General features: G+C 39.6%; 3 protein-coding genes across 4 annotated transcripts in view; all 3 read left to right on the top strand.

The window, feature by feature from the left end:
- Positions 1-19,426, top strand: part of LOC307140227 (protocadherin alpha-C2-like) — a gene marked incomplete at its 5' end in the record, with an annotated part of 201,324 nt that overhangs the window by 45,523 nt on the left and 136,375 nt on the right. The gene's annotated exons all lie outside the window — the stretch shown is intronic.
- The window catches only part of LOC307139494 (protocadherin-16-like), a gene marked incomplete at both ends in the record, with an annotated part of 82,044 nt that overhangs the window by 12,080 nt on the left and 50,538 nt on the right, over positions 1-19,426 (top strand). Inside the window, 6 exons of the mRNA XM_079838493.1 lie at positions 2,418-4,508; positions 8,270-9,301; positions 9,848-10,606; positions 12,507-14,396; positions 16,187-18,529; positions 19,259-19,272. Coding sequence (XP_079694619.1) covers positions 2,418-4,508; positions 8,270-9,301; positions 9,848-10,606; positions 12,507-14,396; positions 16,187-18,529; positions 19,259-19,272 — 8,129 coding nt within the window. The remainder of the gene's footprint in view (positions 1-2,417; positions 4,509-8,269; positions 9,302-9,847; positions 10,607-12,506; positions 14,397-16,186; positions 18,530-19,258; positions 19,273-19,426) is intronic.
- LOC307139495 (protocadherin Fat 4-like) overlaps positions 16,163-19,426 on the top strand; it is a gene marked incomplete at both ends in the record, with an annotated part of 53,678 nt that continues 50,414 nt past the window's right edge. The window contains one exon of the mRNA XM_079838494.1: positions 16,163-18,529. Coding sequence (XP_079694620.1) covers positions 16,163-18,529 — 2,367 coding nt within the window. The remainder of the gene's footprint in view (positions 18,530-19,426) is intronic.

The raw sequence follows: 19,426 nt of genomic DNA, 5'->3' as shown, positions 1-19,426 counted from the left end.
ATTTCAGCTCCAGATGCATATTATTGATGAACGCGATGTTTATGTTTCGACCCGGCTTGAAGAATTCATCAGCCCACATTTGGAAAAGTGTGAAAGCCCTTAGGAGCGCAAACTGTTATTTTTCTGAATGCTGTATGATATAGCCTAGTGTTATGTAATACAGGCTTGATTTATTCATTTATTTCGTTTAATTTTCTTAACAATTAAGATGCTGCATGTGTTTATCCAGTCTAATCGAAGTGTGCGTCTCTCCCCCGACTTTCCCAACAAAAATCCCGCCCCCTCTCAGAAAATACATAAAACTGACTTTAAATGCGCTTAAAAGTAGCCTATTAAAATGGTACAATGGCATTGCTCAGTTCAACGTTTTGGGAAATCGGGCATTTTGTCCCGCGTCAGCATTTATTCAAAAGTTAATAACGCTCAACATTCAAAAGGTAAATAAGGATTTATTGACGATCCGACCGACCGTGACCCGAATATCATTAAAAATATTTTTGGATGACTCGTAACCGCGGGTAACCGCGGGTGGCCGCGGGCACCCGCTCATTTTGGATCAACCCGCGCATCACTGATGGACACTGGTCGATGGTAGGCTACTGCTTTTTTTCTTTTAATTATATTTTTGTATTGTTTTCTGTATTGCTTATGTATCTGTATACACGCTGCGTGATTTTCATATTTATAGTTTTGCTGTAGCCAGTGTGCATTATAAAGCGATGCATTGCAGCTGTGAGATCGCGAGGTGTCAGTGTAATCCTAGAGTACGGCTCATGACGTCAAATACTGTTATTCCTCCCCTTTGCATTTTTGCTCTTGTATCCCAACCCGTTCTCACTCCCAAGGCGTCAAATTCCGACGCATGGTCAAGTGCTTTTCGCGTCACAATAAAGACGCTAAAGGCACCCCTAGGCGTCACTTTATCGACGCGCTGAGTGCTCCATTCATTTCAATGAGAAACCTTTGGCGTCAGAAACAGACGCGTTGGGCATGGGAAAGTTATCGTCATGCTGATCATATATTGGGTTATGATTTTGCCATTATGACATGTTGGACTGTGATTCTCAATTTAATCAGCCAGCATCATTTTATTTACGCTATCTAGACACGTTTTAACATGTAACCCAACCCTATTCCATCCCTAAACCTACCCATTTGTGTGGTATAAAACGCAGATATAACAGGCAGAGTCGACTGCATGCACAATTTATTCAAAAAGTACAAATATTCCAAATATTCCGAGGCCAAGCGATTGATTTGTGTAAAGGAAATCCCCAAAAGCGATCAGCGTCTCCATCTGCAGAAGATCACGAACACATTAAATTTCAAATATTGCCGCCCGTTACATCAGTTTTCATAGTGAAATTGTATTGGCTCTCGTAAGTCTCATGACCAATTGCGTCATTACGTCAGCTTTGATTGTAAAATGTCATTGGTTCTCGTGTGTCTTGTGACCTAATGCGTCATGCTAAAGAGGCGTGTGTGTATTATTTGAATGAGATATGAATGAGTGCGTTAACGGAGCGGCGGGATCATCATCTCAGCGATTAAAACATTAAGATCAACTCTGTTCTTTACATAAAGACATCGTGGGACTTCAGAAGACTTGGAATGCAACATGAGTTCATACTTTTATACTGTTTTGGGTCAGTTTTTGCAATAAATAGATGTTACTGTACTTGTATTTGCCTGTTATGTGTTTTATATTGTTTAGAAGTGGGTAGGTTTAGGGTAGGAGTTGGGTTAGCAGCTCCAAAATATAAAAGTAACCTTTAAATATGAATAAAATCATGTCTGCTTTTACAAATGCAAAGAATAACATGCGTCTTGATCTGACGCATTGGGTAAACAACTGAAATGAATGGAGCACCCAGCGCGTCGATATAGTGACGCCTAGGGGTGACTTTAGCGTCTTCGATGTGACGCGGAAGGCACTTGACCATGCTTCGGAATTTGACGCCTTGGGAGTGAGAATGGGTTGATGCTCGTCAGTCGTTCTAGTGTATTCTTGCATTTGCTATTAAGCGATTTGGTTTTTGTGTCGGCAGTACGTGCAAACGTTTTGAGTTAAAGGCAATGCTTAATATAGTCGATCGAGCGTAGCAGAGGAATTGTCGTAGAACCTTGTCTGTATTATCTACAGAATGGAACAAAGAAGACACGCGCGATGGCTGAAGGAGCACGCAAAATTCACTCTAATGGCTGCTTTGCTTGTGTTTGACGCGGTAGCACGAGCGCAAATTCAGTACTCCATCTCAGAGGAACAGAGGGACGGCGCTGCTGTGGGAAATATCGCCAAGGATTTGGGCATAGATCACAGAACCTTAAAAGAGCGTGGATTTCGCATTGTCTCAACCTCAGGCGAGTCAATGTTTAGTGTGAATCAGAATGACGGTGTCTTGTATGTGCACGGTAAGATAGATAGAGAGCAGATCTGCGAGAGAACCACTCCGTGTTTAATTAATCTGAAAATTGCTCTAGAAAACCCACTTGAAATCCACTATGTCACTGTTGAGATTTTGGACGTAAACGACCACGCGCCGAGCTTTCCGGAGAGCGAGATGCATTTAGAGATTGGGGAATCTGCCCTGCCCGGTGCGCGATTTCAGCTCGGGGCTGCGCGCGATTCTGATAGTGGCAGCAATTCTCTTCATCATTACAAACTCGGTCACAACGACAATTTCCGTCTTGAAGTCAAAGATCGCGGAGAGGACGGTAAAATTCCTATCTTGATTTTACAAAAGCCTTTAGACCGAGAGGTTATTCGAAACATTAATTTGCAATTAATTGCTGTTGATGGGGGGAAACCTGCCAAATCAGGGACAATGGAGATAACGATTGATGTTTTAGATATAAATGATAACTTTCCTGTGTTTACAAAAGATGTTTACTCGGTCATGCTGAGTGAAAATGCGCCTATAGGTACAACCGTGATACAGGTCAACGCCACAGATTTGGATGAGGGCCCGAATGGTGAGATAGTTTACTCATTCGGAAAAAGTGTTAATAGTAAAGTACGAAAGCTCTTTGATATTAACACCATCACTGGTGAGATAACTGTAAAAGGACTATTAGATTATGAGGACAAAGACAGCTATGAGATTGACATACAAGCATCTGACAAGGGACTAATTCCCATGATTACAGATAAGAGCGTGACCATAAAGATAGTTGATGTAAATGATAATGCCCCAGACATAGAGGTGACATCATTTTCAAATGCCATTCCAGAGGATTCTAGACCTGGCACTACAGTCGCTTTGATTAGTGTATCTGATTTAGACTCTGGGCTCAATGGCAAAGTCTCTTGTTCTTTGGAAGATGACATGCCTTTCAAACTAATACCTTCTTCACAGCATAGTACATACTCATTAGTTTCCACATCACCTTTAGACAGGGAAAAACAATTTCAGTATGACATCACACTAGTTGCGAAAGATGCAGGACAGCCATCGCTGTCTTCTGTTAAAACTATAACTGTTCTGATATCAGATGTAAATGACAATAGTCCACAATTCTCCATTTCTCCGTATGCGTTTTATGTGATGGAAAATAATGTCCCAGGCAAATTATTATTTTCTGTTTCTGCTTCTGACAAAGATTCAAACGAAAATGCTATAATTAGCTATCATATATGGAGAGAAAGTAGCGAGGAAAACAAATATACATCTTTCCTCAATATTAACTCTGAAAATGGAGAGATTTATGCGCTTAAGAGCTTTGACTTTGAAACTGTAAAAACGTTCCAGTTTCGGGTTATTGCTACAGACTCTGGAAGTCCATCTCTGAGCAGTAACGTGACAGTGAACGTGTTTATTCTGGATCAGAACGACAACGTTCCAGTGATCTTATATCCAGTCAGCGCGAACGGTTCTGCTGAGGGTGTGGAAGAGATTCCCCGGAATGTGAACGCAGGGCATTTGGTGACTAAAGTCCGAGCCTATGACGCAGATATAGGATACAACGGCTGGTTATTGTTTTCACTGCAGGAAGTTAGTGAGCACAGTCTCTTTGCTTTGGACCGCTATACAGGACAGATAAGGACCCTTCGCTCATTCACAGAAACAGACGAGGCCCAGCATAAACTGCTCATACTGGTCAAAGACAATGGGAACGTTTCACTCTCAGCAACAGCGACTGTGATTGTCAAAGTTGTGGAGCCCAAAGAGGCTTTTGCAGCTTCTGATGTTACAAACGCAGTAAAAGACGAGGAGGAGAACGACGTGACATTTTATCTGATCATCACTTTGGGCTCAGTTTCAGTGCTTTTTGTCATCAGCATCATCGTGTTGATTGTAATGCAGTGCTCCAAATCTACAGACTATTCGTCCAAGTATTTACAAGATGCAAATTATGACGGGACTCTGTGTCACAGCATCCAGTACAGATCTGGAGACAAACGGTACATGTTAGTTGGACCCAGAATGAGTATCGGCTCTACTATAGCACCAGGCAGTAATAGGAATACTCTAGTGATACCAGATCGCAGGAGGAGGGATTCTGGAGAGGTAAGCAAATGACTCTTGTAAACAGTTTTAAGACACATGTTGATTGCTGTCCATGGTACTGAAGCTGCTCAGGCTGTTGTTTCAATAGGAACATTCTTAGTGTCTTCCTCTTTCTCAGATTTATTCATCATTTAGACTTAATTGTTATGGTTCACAGAATGTTTTACATTGCCAAAGAATTGCAATTTTAAATATGCAAACATATAACCGTTGAAGAAAGATGTATAAAAATATGAAGAAGAAAAAATACTCTACTAATAAAATGTAAGTAGGAATATAGCAGCTTGTCATGCTATATGTTTTCCTTTTTATGCATTTTGTGCAATACAAGTCTCCAGCCACTGGTTGTCATTTTGTTGTGGCAGGACTTAAAGGGTACACAACACACACAGTTTCTGCCAATCTCATTTTAATCTTGAGCACCTATAGAGTAGTATTGCATCCTTCATATCTCTGAAGAGTCTTTAGTTTTATCAGATTTATAAAATACAGATACAGCTGTACCGCTTCTTTCCGAAAAAAACAGAGCGTTCTCTCGCTCTGGTTGAAGTGCGCTCATCTGGGAGAAATGCCCATACAAGGAATTCCGTCCTTTATGGTGTCATACAGGGCCATATTCAAAAAAAAAAAAAAACGTATACGAACCCTGAATGAGTGTATTTGGCACAGAAATACTCTCATACGTCCAATTCATTTTTTGAAACTTTGGCCATGTTTAGCATGAGCATCAAAATCGTTTACAGTGTAAATAAGTCAGAATGCATGAAATAGCATTAGACATCCCCCTTTAAATTTCTTGCAGCCTAGTTTGAGCTTCTCCAAGTAGAAATGAAATTTGTCCTTCTTTCTGTATCCGATTTTGCTGGGTTGTGCAGAAAGGAGTAGCTTTCTTAAAATATGCATAATTAATGCATGTTGTTTAAAAAATTGCAGTTTGTTTAGTTTGCTATGCATTTTGTTTGCCATGTTTACTTTAAGCTGTTGCTTCTGTCCAAAGTTTTAGACATTTATCTTTTTGTTGTAAATGTTTGTGTTTTTTGCTCTGCGGTTCAGCTGGACATGTTTTAAAATGAAAAGTCATTTCTAAAACAAACTGTCTGAAAGTATATTCTCTGAGGTCAGCTATTGGTAGCTCTGGGCTTTGTGATAGAGAGGATCTGTGTATCACTACTATTTAGGTGGGCATGGAATTACAAGGCTTTTTCGTTTTAATTTTTTCTAGGTACTGTTTTAAATCTGCTCTGCATGCGTTATATAGCTATTGTCATGTGTTTGGTCTATTTGTTCATGTTTATAGTCTGTTTTTGACCTGCTTTTCAGTTCAGTTAATGTTTGAGTTTCTTTGTTAATCTTCTAGTCTGTTATTCAGTTCTCCTCCATTCTCCCCTGTTTGTTCTTATGGTTTCTAATGGATTGAGTTAGTTCAGTTCAGGTGTTTCATTAATTATCTTGTCAGCTCCTGTGTTTGCTCTTCTATTTAAACCCTCAGTTTCTGTCTGTTGATTGATGTGTGGTTTGTTTTTGCCTCATTGATACTTCTGTTTATAGTTTTGATTATTATATTAAAAGTCTCCTTGGACTATCTCCTTCGCTGTGCACTTCAGTACTGCAACCACATCATGACAGATATTTACACAGCATGTAGTTTAGCAGAATCCTGCCTGCAGAGTCTCTAATGAGTGTTTGTCCTATTTAGTGAACTGTTGGTTTGTGAACAGACCCCAGAGTCCAGACTGCACATCCAGCATGACGGTTTCTGTCATTTATTCTTATAATTTAGAGCCAGATTCTGATTGAATTTTAAATTGATATTCTTCTTAACCCATTTGTGCCCAAATTTTTCTGAATGGTTTCATGCATATAGTCATGTTAATAGTGTCCTATGTGAATGTGTTCTGCATTTATTTTCCCCAAGTTTTTTGTTTTTTTTCCTTGAAAATCGTATTTGAATGTGCGGCAACTATAGTTGCCTGTGGGCAACTATGTTGTATGCACCCCTTCAATGTCAAATTTGACTAGGATGAGAAAATTTGGCATCTAACTCAAAATAACTGCTTTCAACAGATCAATCTTTACACAAACAATCACAAACAAATGTATTATGTATAAAAGTTGAAGAACATTCGATGCAAACTCAAAAAGGCTGCATCTATCTTATAATCTGTTGAATATGAAACTACAACAAACAACAAATACATTTGTCTTATTGTGGTGGAACATAGTGCAGAACAAAGTAACTAACAGGGCATTGTGTATCAAAAAGTTAAATGAAAATAAATTAATATAATGACGAAAAAATTACAACTATATAACAAAAATGTATAAATAAATAGTCCCATAGTATTCAATGGCTGACTGTAGGTGATTTCATATAATAATGTAAATGTTTATATTAACTCATTGTCTGAATTTCCACATTTCCACATTATAATGGAATCATAAGTTACTAGTCATAAAAAGAATGAGGGTTCTTGACCGATTAGAATGAAACGCATACATTCCAAACTGGATGAAGGGTCCTCAATATTTTGGCCCTTACAAGACATAATATCATAAAATATTATATTTTTCCCTATCGAATTAAGGTCTACTGTACAGTATAGATGTCAGTTAAAGGGTTAAGTTATGTTTTAGGTGGGATATTATGAAAGAAAAAGCACTAAACAAGACCATAAATCTTGATTTATTAAACTGTTAACACAGTATACCCAATTTCCCCATTATATGTACTTACAAGTCATTTGCCCACCGGCAACTATATTTGTCGCTTGGACTTTTGACTAAGTGTACAAAAAACAATAGATCTCTTGTAAGAATGGTTTTGTTTGGATGATTCTAGAGACCTTCACGATTATGTAGATATATATATATATATATATGTCAACAAAAAATACTTATTAGTTACATGAAAATAACCTTTCTTTGGGAGGGTTTGCCTTCGTTATGCTTCCTGGAAGTAGGGGTAGGAAGTTGGCAGTCTCATGTGACAGGAAGGAAGTTAATCCCTTTTTTTTTTCTCTTGAAATGCTTTATTTGGTTGTTTTCTTACGTGTCATTGAGATATAAAACATAGATACTATCTAGAAAAATACTTACAAAAGGAAAATGACAACTATACACTGCGGCAACTATGGTTGCCGGTGGGCTTAAATGGGTTTGAAACGCTCACCTTGTCCCTCTGGTTGTTCACAGCCTTGTTAAAGTATAGTTCTCAGCGTGTTCTAAAGACTTTCCTTTAAAAGTTATGATATTGGTCTTGGTATCTGGCAACTACTACTCTCTTTCTCTTTTACTCACTCACTTGTTTACATAAAACAATATGTTTGGTCTAATGAGAGAATGTTGAATGTTGAGTGTTGAGGCATAGCTTAAATCATTGGATTTTTTAGGAGTCAACTGATTAAACGACATACATTTGACAGCAGTAAAATGTTTTGGACGTTGCAATGCAACTAACGCTTCAGATCGCGAGATGTCAGTGTAAACCTAAAGAAAGGCTCATGACGTCAAACAGTTGCTCATTGGTTTTTTTGTTGTTTGTTCCGCCCTCTCGGTTTATTCGTATGTTTTCTCGTTTTCACCGCTGATGCCGTTGGATTTGTCAGTATTGGGTATCGCGTTTTGCATTGACCGACTCGTTTTCATCTTAAACGTGAGCAACGATGGGACTATACGACACGTATTTGTAGACTGATCGTGAAATTGCGTGTGTGGGTTTTGTAATCTCAGAAAAAATGGAACAAAGACAACGCTTTCATCAGCTGGAGCTGAATGCGAAACTCGCTTTCGTTGTTGTATCGCTGTTGTTCGGGAGAGCAGTTTGGGCACACATACGCTACTCGATTTCTGAAGAGCAGAAGGACGGAGCCACGGTCGGAAATATCGCGAAGGATTTAGGCATTGATCACAGAACACTGAAGGAGCGAGGATTTCGCATCGTCTCGACCTCGGGCGAGTCCATGTTCAGTGTAAATCAGAATGACGGTGTCTTGTATGTGAACGGTAAGATAGACAGAGAGGAGGTGTGCGAGAGGAGCACCCCGTGTTTAATCAATCTGAAAATCGCTTTAGAAAACCCACTAGAAATTCATTACGTCGCTGTAGAGATACTGGATGTAAATGATCACAGTCCACGGTTTCCCGAGAATGAAAAGCGTCTGGAAATTTGGGAATCTGCCATGCCAGGCGCGCGATATCCGCTACAGGCTGCGCGTGATCCTGATAGTGGAATCAATTCGGTTCAAACCTACAAACTCAGCCACAACGACCATTTCCGTCTTGAAATTAAAGACCGAGAAGAAGATGGTAAAATTCCAATTCTTATTTTACACAAACCTCTTGATAGGGAAGTGACGAAAAACATGAAATTAGAATTAACTGCTTTAGATGGAGGGAGACCTCCTAAGTCTGGTTCAATAGATATATTTATTGATGTACTGGATATCAACGATAATTTACCTGTTTTTACAAAAGACATTTACACAGTTACATTAAATGAAAACGCACCAGTTGGCACAACAATTGTACAGGTCAATGCCACTGATTTGGACGAGGGTAAAAACGGAGAGTTAATTTATGCATTGGGAAATAATGTCAACAATAATTTACGCAGACTTTTTGAAGTTAATTCAATAACTGGGGAAATTATTTTGACTGATCGTTTGGATTTTGAGGTCAAGGATAAATATGAGATTGATATTCAAGCATCTGACAAAGGAATTGTTCCTCTAGCCACAGATAAAAGTGTAGTGATAAAAATTGTCGATGTAAATGATAATGCACCGGAAATAGAGGTGACATCATTTTCAAGCGCCATTCCAGAGGATTCTAGACCTGGCACTACAGTAGCTTTGATTAGTGTCTCTGATTTAGACTCTGGGGTCAATGGGAAAATCTCCTGTTCACTGTCCGATGATATACCTTTTAAACTAATGCCGTCATTACATGATAACATTTATTCTTTAGTTACGTCTGCTTTACTTGACAGGGAAACACAATATCAGTATGCCATCACACTAGTTGCAAAAGATGCAGGACAGCCATCACTGTCTTCTGTTAAAACTATAACTGTTCTGATATCAGATGTGAATGACAATGGTCCACAATTCGCATTTTCTCCGTATGCGTTTTATGTGATGGAAAATAATGTCCCAGGCAAATATTTATTTTCTGTTTCTGCTTCTGACAAAGACTCAAATGAAAATGCTATAGTTAGTTATCATATATGGAGAGAAAATACTGATGAAAACAAATATACATCTTTCATTAATATTAACTCTGAAAATGGGGAGATTTATGCGCTTAAAAGCTTTGACTTTGAAACTGTAAAAACTTTCCAGTTTCGAGTTATTGCTACAGACTCTGGAAGTCCGTCTCTGAGCAGTAACGTGACAGTGAACGTGTTTATTCTGGATCAGAACGACAACGTTCCAGTGATCTTATATCCAGTCAGCGCTAACGGTTCTGCTGAGGGTGTGGAAGAGATTCCCCGGAATGTGAACGCAGGGCATTTGGTGACTAAAGTCAGAGCCTATGATGCAGATATAGGATACAACGGCTGGTTATTGTTTTCACTGCAGGAAGTTAGTGAGCACAGTCTCTTTGCTTTGGACCGCTATACAGGACAGATAAGGACCCTTCGCTCATTCACAGAAACAGACGAGGCCCAGCATAAACTGCTCATACTGGTCAAAGACAATGGGAACGTTTCACTCTCAGCAACAGCGACTGTGATTGTCAAAGTTGTGGAGCCCAAAGAGGCTTTTGCAGCTTCTGATGTTACAAACGCAGTAAAAGACGAGGAGGAGAACGACTTGACATTTTATCTGATCATCACTTTGGGCTCGGTTTCAGTGCTTTTTGTCATCAGCATCATCGTGTTGATTGTAATGCAGTGCTCCAAATCTACAGACTATTCGTCCAAGTATTTACAGGACGCAAATTACGACGGGACTCTGTGTCACAGCATCCAGTACAGATCTGGAGACAAACGGTACATGTTAGTTGGACCCAGAATGAGTATCGGCTCTACTATAGCACCAGGCAGTAATAGGAATACTCTAGTGATACCAGATCGCAGGAGGAGAGAATCTGGAGAGGTAAGCGAATGACTCCTACATCTGTGTATTAGTTGTAAACAGTTTTAAGACACATGTGGATTGCTGTCCATGGTACTGAAGTTGCTCAGGCTGTTGTTTCAAATGGAACATTATTAGTGTCTTCCTCTTTCTCAGATTTATTTATCATTTAGACTTAATTGTTATGGTAAACAGAATGTTTTACATTGCCAAAGCCTAGGAATATTAAATATGCAAACATATAACCATTGAAGAAAGATGCATAATAGTCTTGGGCAGTAATGGAAATTACTTTAATTACTGTACTTTAGATTCTGGACAAGTCAGCGAATTTTAAGAACATATCAGTTTTTGTTTCTGTATGAACTGGGGAAAGACATGGAAACTGTCTATGGTAGACTACTGCTTTTTTCTTTTAAGTATTGTGTTTGTGATGTTTTCTGTATCGCTTATGTGCATACACGTTGCGTAATTTTCATATTTATTGTAGTTTTCTGTAGCCAGTGTGCATTAGAATGACTCCTACATCTGTGTATTAGTTGTAGGAAACAGTTCTAAGACACATGTTGATTGCTGTCCGTGGTACTGCAGTTGCTCAGGCTGTTGTTTCAAATGAAACTATATTAGTGTCTTCCTCTTTCTCTTTCTCAGATTCAGATTTATTTATCATTAAGACTTAATTGTTATGGTAAAAATAATGTTTTACATTGCCAAAGCATGGCAATATAACCCAGAATGAGTATCGGCACTATATATTCCCGGGCAGTAATGCGAATACTCAGGAGGAGAGATTTCGGAGAGGTAAGAAAAGGACTAGCGTTGTACTGTATTGTACTTAAAAATAAAAATAAAAAAATACTGAACTCCATTAATGTGTGAATATGATAACATAACTATACCAGCTGTGTATTTTTATAGCTACATTTGTATGTTGATTCTATATTATTGGAATTTCTGATGTGCCCTAATGACTGACCAAATAATTTATGTAAATGAAACCCGTGAGAGCGAATGGGTCGCTGTCCTTGGTGCTGTATTTCTGATGCGCTTGCTATCCGGCATTACGACGTTTTCTCTTTTCTCTTATATTTTAGGTGTATTAGAAGAGCTTCAAGAAGTTCAACATTACTATTTTATTTCATTAAGAATTCGCAGAGTTTAATGAATAGCAATGCAATGAAAGAGCACGAGGTGTCAGTGTGAACCTAGAGTAAAACTCAAAACACCAGAGTACCTCCCCGTTTTTCTTTTCGTCACAGATTTGTTCACGATCTCTTTTTCACCAGCGGTGCGGCTTTCACCGTGCTTTTGTCCTCCGTTTTTCGTCCTCCGTTTTTCTTCGTAATATCTTTCGAGGTCGAGAGCATTTCGGTCATCTGTCATGTTGCTACTGGACTAATATTTGGACCAGCCGTTGTGAAATTGTTGTGGAACGAATATCGTGCGAAACATGGGACAAAGGAGACATGATCAGTGGCTTGGGCGTCATGTGAAAATCCTCTTCGTGGTTGTATCGCTGTTGTTCGGGAGAGCAGTTTGGGCACAAATACGCTACTCGATTTCTGAAGAGCAGAAGGATGGAGCTGCTGTGGGGAATGTTGCGAAGGATTTGGGTATTGATCACAGAACCTTAAAGGAGCGAGGATTTCGCATCGTCTCGACCTCAGGCGAGTCCATGTTCAGTGTAAATCAGAATGACGGTGTTTTGTATGTGAACGGTAAATTAGACAGAGAGGAGGTGTGCGAGAGGAGCACCCCGTGTTTAATCAATCTAAAAATCGCTTTACAAAATCCTCTCGAGATTCATTACGTGACTGTTGATGTATTAGACGTGAATGACCACGCACCGAGATTCCCAGACCAGGTAAAGCATTTAGAAATAAGTGAAACGGTGCTTCCCGGTGCGCGATTCCAACTTCAGGCAGCGCGCGATCCAGACAGTGGCAGTAATTCAGTTCAGACTTATAAACTGAGCCACACCGAATACTTTCGTATCGAAATTAAAGATCGTGACGAAGACGGAAAAGTCCCCATTCTGATTTTACAAAAGCCGCTCGACCGAGAGGCTACAAAACGCATGAGAATGCAGTTAACCGCTTTAGATGGAGGCAGACCACCAAAGTCTGGAACTATGGATATAACGATAGATGTGTTAGATATAAACGATAATGCGCCTGTTTTCACTAAAGATACGTACACTGTAACGCTGAATGAAAACACACCCGTTGGCACAACAATCTTTAGGGTGAACGCAACTGATTTGGACGAAGGCCAGAATGGCGAAATAATTTATTCATTAGGACATGACGTCAATGACAAATTGCGTAAAATGTTTAATGTTAATCCAATCACAGGAGAAATAATAGTGACTGGTCTTTTGGACTTTGAAGTTAAAGATAAATATGAGATTGACATCCAAGCATCAGACAAAGGAACTGTTCCTCTAACAACAGATAAAAGTATAACTATAAAAGTTGCTGATGTAAATGATAATGCACCTCAGATAGAAGTGACATCATTCTCGAGTGCCATTCCCGAAGACTCTAAACCTGGCACAACGGTGGCTTTAATAAGCGTCTCTGATTTAGATTCTGACATAAACGGGAGAGTCACCTGTTCATTACCTGAGGACATTCCTTTCAAACTAATGCCGTCATCTCAAGAAAACACATACGCATTAGTGACAACATCATCTCTTGACAGAGAGACAATTTCTCGCTATGACATCACTTTAGAAGCCAAAGACGCTGGTCAACCACCATTGTCTTCTGCTAAATCTATAACTGTACATGTGTCAGATGTAAATGACAATAGTCCAGAGTTCTCTGTTTCACCATATGCATTTTATGTGATTGAGAACAATGCTCCAGGCAAATCTTTATTTTGTGTGTCTGCCTCTGACAAAGATACAAATGAAAACAGCGTGGTCAGCTATCAAATATGGAGAGATGGTGTAGAAAACACACATACATCTTTCATTAATATTAACGCTGAAAATGGAGAGATTTATGCACTAAAGAGTTTTGATTTTGAAACTCTTAAAACGTTCCAGTTCCATGTGCTCGCTATAGACTCTGGAAGTCCGTCTCTGAGCAGTAACGTGACAGTGAACGTGTTTATTCTGGATCAGAACGACAACGTTCCAGTGATCTTATATCCAGTCAGCGCGAACGGTTCTGCTGAGGGTGTGGAAGAGATTCCCCGGAATGTGAACGCAGGGCATTTGGTGACTAAAGTCCGAGCCTATGATGCAGATATAGGATACAACGGCTGGTTATTGTTTTCACTGCAGGAAGTTAGTGAGCACAGTCTCTTTGCTTTGGACCGCTATACAGGACAGATAAGGACCCTTCGCTCATTCACAGAAACAGACGAGGCCCAGCATAAATTGATCATACTGGTCAAAGACAATGGGAACGTTTCACTCTCAGCAACAGCGACTGTGATTGTCAAAGTTGTGGAGCCCAAAGAGGCTTTTGCAGCTTCTGATGTTACAAACGCAGTAAAAGACGAGGAGGAGAACGATGTGACATTTTATCTGATCATCACTTTGGGCTCGGTTTCAGTGCTTTTTGTCATCAGCATCATCGTGTTGATTGTAATGCAGTGCTCCAAATCTACAGACTATTCGTCCAAGTATTTACAGGACACAAATTACGACGGGACTCTGTGTCACAGCATCCAGTACAGATCTGGAGACAAACGGTACATGTTAGTTGGACCCAGAATGAGTATCGGCTCTACTATAGCACCAGGCAGTAATAGGAATACTCTAGTGATACCAGATCGCAGGAGGAGAGATTCTGGAGAGGTAAGAAACTTTAAGGTTTCACAGGACGTATCTATCTGTGTTTCTTGCAGTGTTGTTTGTGTTCAGAATATATGTTCACTTTAGAGAAAAAAGATCATCTTTTGGATGCAAGTTGTTCTGTTGCACAATAATACAACTAAACTTCAGGAGGATGATATATATTAGTATGTTGAGACAAATAGTTATAATATCCCTTCATGTTGGAACTAGTTGAATCGTTTTTGTTGACATTAACTGAAACAGTGGATTTCTGGGTCTTATAGCACTTTGCATCGGACTGGATCAGAAGAGTCAATGTTGAAATAAAGTGTTTCTGAGTAAAGGAAATACTTGCTAATATTTAATGTTCAGTTAATTTGGAGATTTAGATGAGTTTCTGTTATGACTTTTTTGTGGTATCTGATCACTCCTCTTTAGATAACAACTTTTTAACTGTGGCAAGCGAGCCATTCTGATAATAGTCCCCTGTACACCAAATCATTAAAGGCACAAAATGTACGATTTTTGGATTAAAATATCCAAAAACCACTAGAACAATGCTATTTATATAGTTTGTTGACTTGTGTACTTACATGATCCCAAATGTTTCCAAGAATATTTATTTAAATCCAGAGAAACTAATCACTGTTTTATAGCTCAACATGGTCTTATTGTTTAAATTCTTGATTTACCGTGAGTACCATGTTTTACCATGCCTAATATCGATCTAGTTTACTGTAGTGTGCAACAAGTGTCTCATAGTAGCCGCCGAGCGAACACACAGAGTAGCAATAACATAACTTTCAACATAGTGAAATGTATCTAATATGATAAAACAGCGCTGCGTTATCCCACATACACTTGAGCGGAAGAAGTGGAAGCGTCGTCTGAGGCAGAATAAAAGCTTCACTGCTCTCCAGCCGTGTGTCACACTCGTCTCTCATTAGCAATCGCTCTAGCGGCTTTCTGCCCCACCCTGCTTCATACAGTAACGCTAATAAATCTTTAGCTCATCCATGAATATGATTTCTGCCCGAGTCCCGTTGGATTCTTTTCCACCGGCTGTGGAGGTGAAGACAACGACTCCCATGATTCTGCGAAATTAAGGCCTCAACCATCTACACCTTTGTTTTGAATAAGCGACCTCTGGGCGAAAATTACATATTGTGCCTTTAAATGACTTTGCACAGTGAAGCAACTCACCAATACAAGGGACTAAAAAGGCTCCCCACACAATGACACCTCTTCCTCCATGCTTTGTGGTAGAGATGCATTTACTATTATATTTATATATGAACCACTCTGAATAAAACTTCCTGTAGTCTGCCAAAAACTTCATTCTGTCTTTTGATGTTTTTCTGAGACAGCAATGGCTTTTTTAAGTAGTGCATTTGCTTAAATTTAGCTAATTTCCTGACCAATACCTTGTGGTTAAGACAATTCTGATACACCTAGAAGAGCTTCAAGAAGTTCAACATTACTACTATATTTCATTAAGAATTCGCAGAGTTTAATGAATAGCAATGCAATGAAAGAGCGCGAGGTGTCAGTATGAACCTAGAGTAACATTTAAAACACCAGAGTACCTCCCCGTTTTTCTTTTCGTCACAGATTTGTTCACGATCTCTTTTTCACCAGCGGTGCGGCTTTCACCGGGCTTTTGTCCTTCGTTTTTCTTCGTAATATCTTTCGAGGTCGAGAGCATTTCGGTCATCTGTCATGTTGCTACTGGACTAATATTTGGACAGCCGTTGTGAAATTGTTGTGGAACGAATATAGTGCAAAACATGGGACAAAGGAGACTTGATCAGTGGCTTGGGCGTCATGGGAAAATCCTCTTCGTTGTTGTATCGCTGTTGTTCGGGAGAGCAGTTTGGGCACAAATAGGCCTACGCTACTCGATTTCTGAAGAGCAGAAGGATGGAGCTGCTGTGGGGAATGTTGCGAAGGATTTGGGTATTGATCACAGAACCTTAAAGGAGCGAGGATTTCGCATCGTCTCGACCTCAGGCGAGTCCATGTTCAGTGTAAATCAGAATGACGGTGTGTTGTATGTGAACGGTAAATTAGACAGAGAGGAGGTGTGCGAGAGGAGCACCCCGTGTTTAATCAATCTAAAAATCGCTTTAGAAAATCCTCTCGAGATTCATTACGTGACTGTTGATGTATTAGACGTGAATGACCACGCACCGATATTCCCAGACCAGGTAAAGCATTTAGAAATCGGTGAAATGGTGCTTCCCGGTGCGCGATTCCAACTTCAGGCAGCGCGCGATCCAGACAGTGGCAGTAATTCAGTTCAGACTTATAAACTGAGCCACACCGAATACTTTCGTATCGAAATTGTAGATCGTGATGAAGACGGAAAAGTTCCTGCGTTGGTTTTACAAAAGCCGCTCGACCGAGAGGCTACAAAACGCATGAAATTGCAGTTAACCGCTTTAGATGGAGGCAGACCACCAAAGTCTGGAACTATAGAGATAACGATAGATGTGTTAGATATAAACGATAATGCACCTGTTTTCACTAAAGATACGTACACTGTAACGCTGAATGAAAACGCACCTGTAGGCACAACCATTTTAAGGGTGAACGCAACCGATCCGGACGAAGGTCAGAACGGAGAAATCGTTTATTCATTAGGACATAATGTTAATTACAAGTTGCGTAAACTTTTTGATGTAAATCCAATCACAGGAGAAATAATAGTGACAGGTCTTTTGGATTTTGAGATTAAAGATAAATATCAGATTGACATCCAAGCATCAGACAAAGGAACTGTTCCTCTAACAACAGATAAAAGTATAACTATAAAAATTGCTGATGTAAATGATAATGCACCTCAGATAGAAGTGACATCATTCTCGAGTGCCATTCCTGAAGACTCTAAACCTGGCACAACGGTGGCTTTAATAAGCGTCTCTGATTTAGATTCTGACATAAACGGGAGAGTCACCTGTTCATTACCTGAGGACATTCCTTTCAAACTAATGCCGTCATCTCAAGAAAACACATACGCATTAGTGACAACATCATCTCTTGACAGAGAGACAATTTCTCGCTATGACATCACTTTAGAAGCCAAAGACGCTGGTCAACCACCATTGTCTTCTGCTAAATCTATAACTGTACATGTATCAGATGTAAATGACAATAGTCCAGAGTTCTCTGTTTCACCATATGCATTTTATGTGATTGAGAACAATGCTCCAGGCAAATCTTTATTTTGTGTGTCTGCCTCTGACAAAGATACAAATGAAAACAGCGTGGTCAGCTATCAAATATGGAGAGATGGTGTAGAAAACACACATACATCTTTCATTAATATTAACGCTGAAAATGGAGAGATTTATGCACTAAAGAGTTTTGATTTTGAAACTCTTAAAACGTTCCAGTTCCATGTGCTCGCTATAGACTCTGGAAGTCCGTCTCTGAGCAGTAACGTGACAGTGAACGTGTTTATTCTGGATCAGAACGACAACGTTCCAGTGATCTTATATCCAGTCAGCGCTAACGGTTCTGCTGAGGGTGTGGAAGAGATTCCCCGGAATGTGAACGCAGGGCATTTGGTGACTAAAGTCCGAGCCTATGATGCAGATATAGGATACAACGGCTGGTTATTGTTTTCACTGCAGGAAGTTAGTGAGCACAGTCTCTTTGCTTTGGACCGCTATACAGGACAGATAAGGACCCTTCGCTCATTCACAGAAACAGACGAGGCCCAGCATAAACTGCTCATACTGGTCAAAGACAATGGGAACGTTTCACTCTCAGCAACAGCGACTGTGATTGTCAAAGTTGTGGAGCCCAAAGAGGCTTTTGCAGCTTCTGATGTTACAAACGCAGTAAAAGACGAGGAGGAGAACGACGTGACATTTTATCTGATCATCACTTTGGGCTCGGTCTCAGTGCTTTTTGTCATCAGCATCATCGTGTTGATTGTAATGCAGTGCTCCAAATCTACAGACTATTCGTCCAAGTATTTACAGGACGCAAATTACGACGGGACTCTGTGTCACAGCATCCAGTACAGATCTGGAGACAAACGGTACATGTTAGTTGGACCCAGAATGAGTATCGGCTCTACTATAGCGCCAGGCAGTAATAGGAATACTCTAGTGATACCAGATCGCAGGAGGAGAGATTCTGGAGAGGTAAGCGAATGACTCCTACATCTGTGTATTAGTTGTAGGAAACAGTTTTAAGACACATGTTGATTGCTGTCCATGGTACTGAAGTTGCTAAGTCTGTTGTTTCAAATGGAACATTATTAGTGAATCTCAGATTCAGATTTATTCATCATTTAGACATAATTGTTATGGTAAACAGAATGTTTTACACTGCCAAAGCATCGCAATATGACCCAGAATGAGTATCGGCTCTACTATAGCACCAGGCAGTAATAGGAATACTCTAGTGATACCAGATCACAGTAGGAGAGATTCTGGAGAGTTAAGAAACTTTAAGGTTTCACAGGACGTATCCATCTGTCTTTCTTGCAGTGTTGTTTGTGTTCAGAATATATGTGCACTTTAGAAAAAAACTATCATATTTTGGATGCCCGAAAGATGGTGAACTAAGTTGTTCTCTTGGACAATAATACAACTAAACTTCAGGAGGATGATATATATTATATGTTGAGACAAATAGTTATAATATCCCTTCATGTTGGAACTACTTGAATCATTTTTTGTTGACATTAAGTGAAACAGTGCATTTTTGGGTCTTATAGCACTTTGCATCGGACAGGATCAGAAGAGTCAATGTTGAAATAAAGTGTTACTGAGTAAAGGAAATACTTGCTAATGTTTAATGTTCAGTTATCTTGGCTAGATAGATTAGTTTCTGTTATGAATTTTTTGTGGTATCTTATTCCTCTTTAGATAACTTTTCAACTGTGGGAAGCGAGCCATTCTGATAATAGTCCCCTGTACTCCAAATCATTAAAGGCAGAATATGTAAGATTTTTGGATTAAAATATAAAAAAACAGTAGAACAATGCTATTTTGTTGATTTGTTTACTTACATTATCCCAAATGTTTCCACGAATA

Source organism: Gobio gobio, assembly GCF_949357685.1.
Source record: "Gobio gobio genome assembly, chromosome: 16".
Taxonomy (NCBI): Eukaryota; Metazoa; Chordata; class Actinopteri; order Cypriniformes; family Gobionidae; genus Gobio; species Gobio gobio.
Note: the sequence above shows the minus strand (reverse complement) of the source record. Positions and strands in the feature narration are given on the sequence as shown.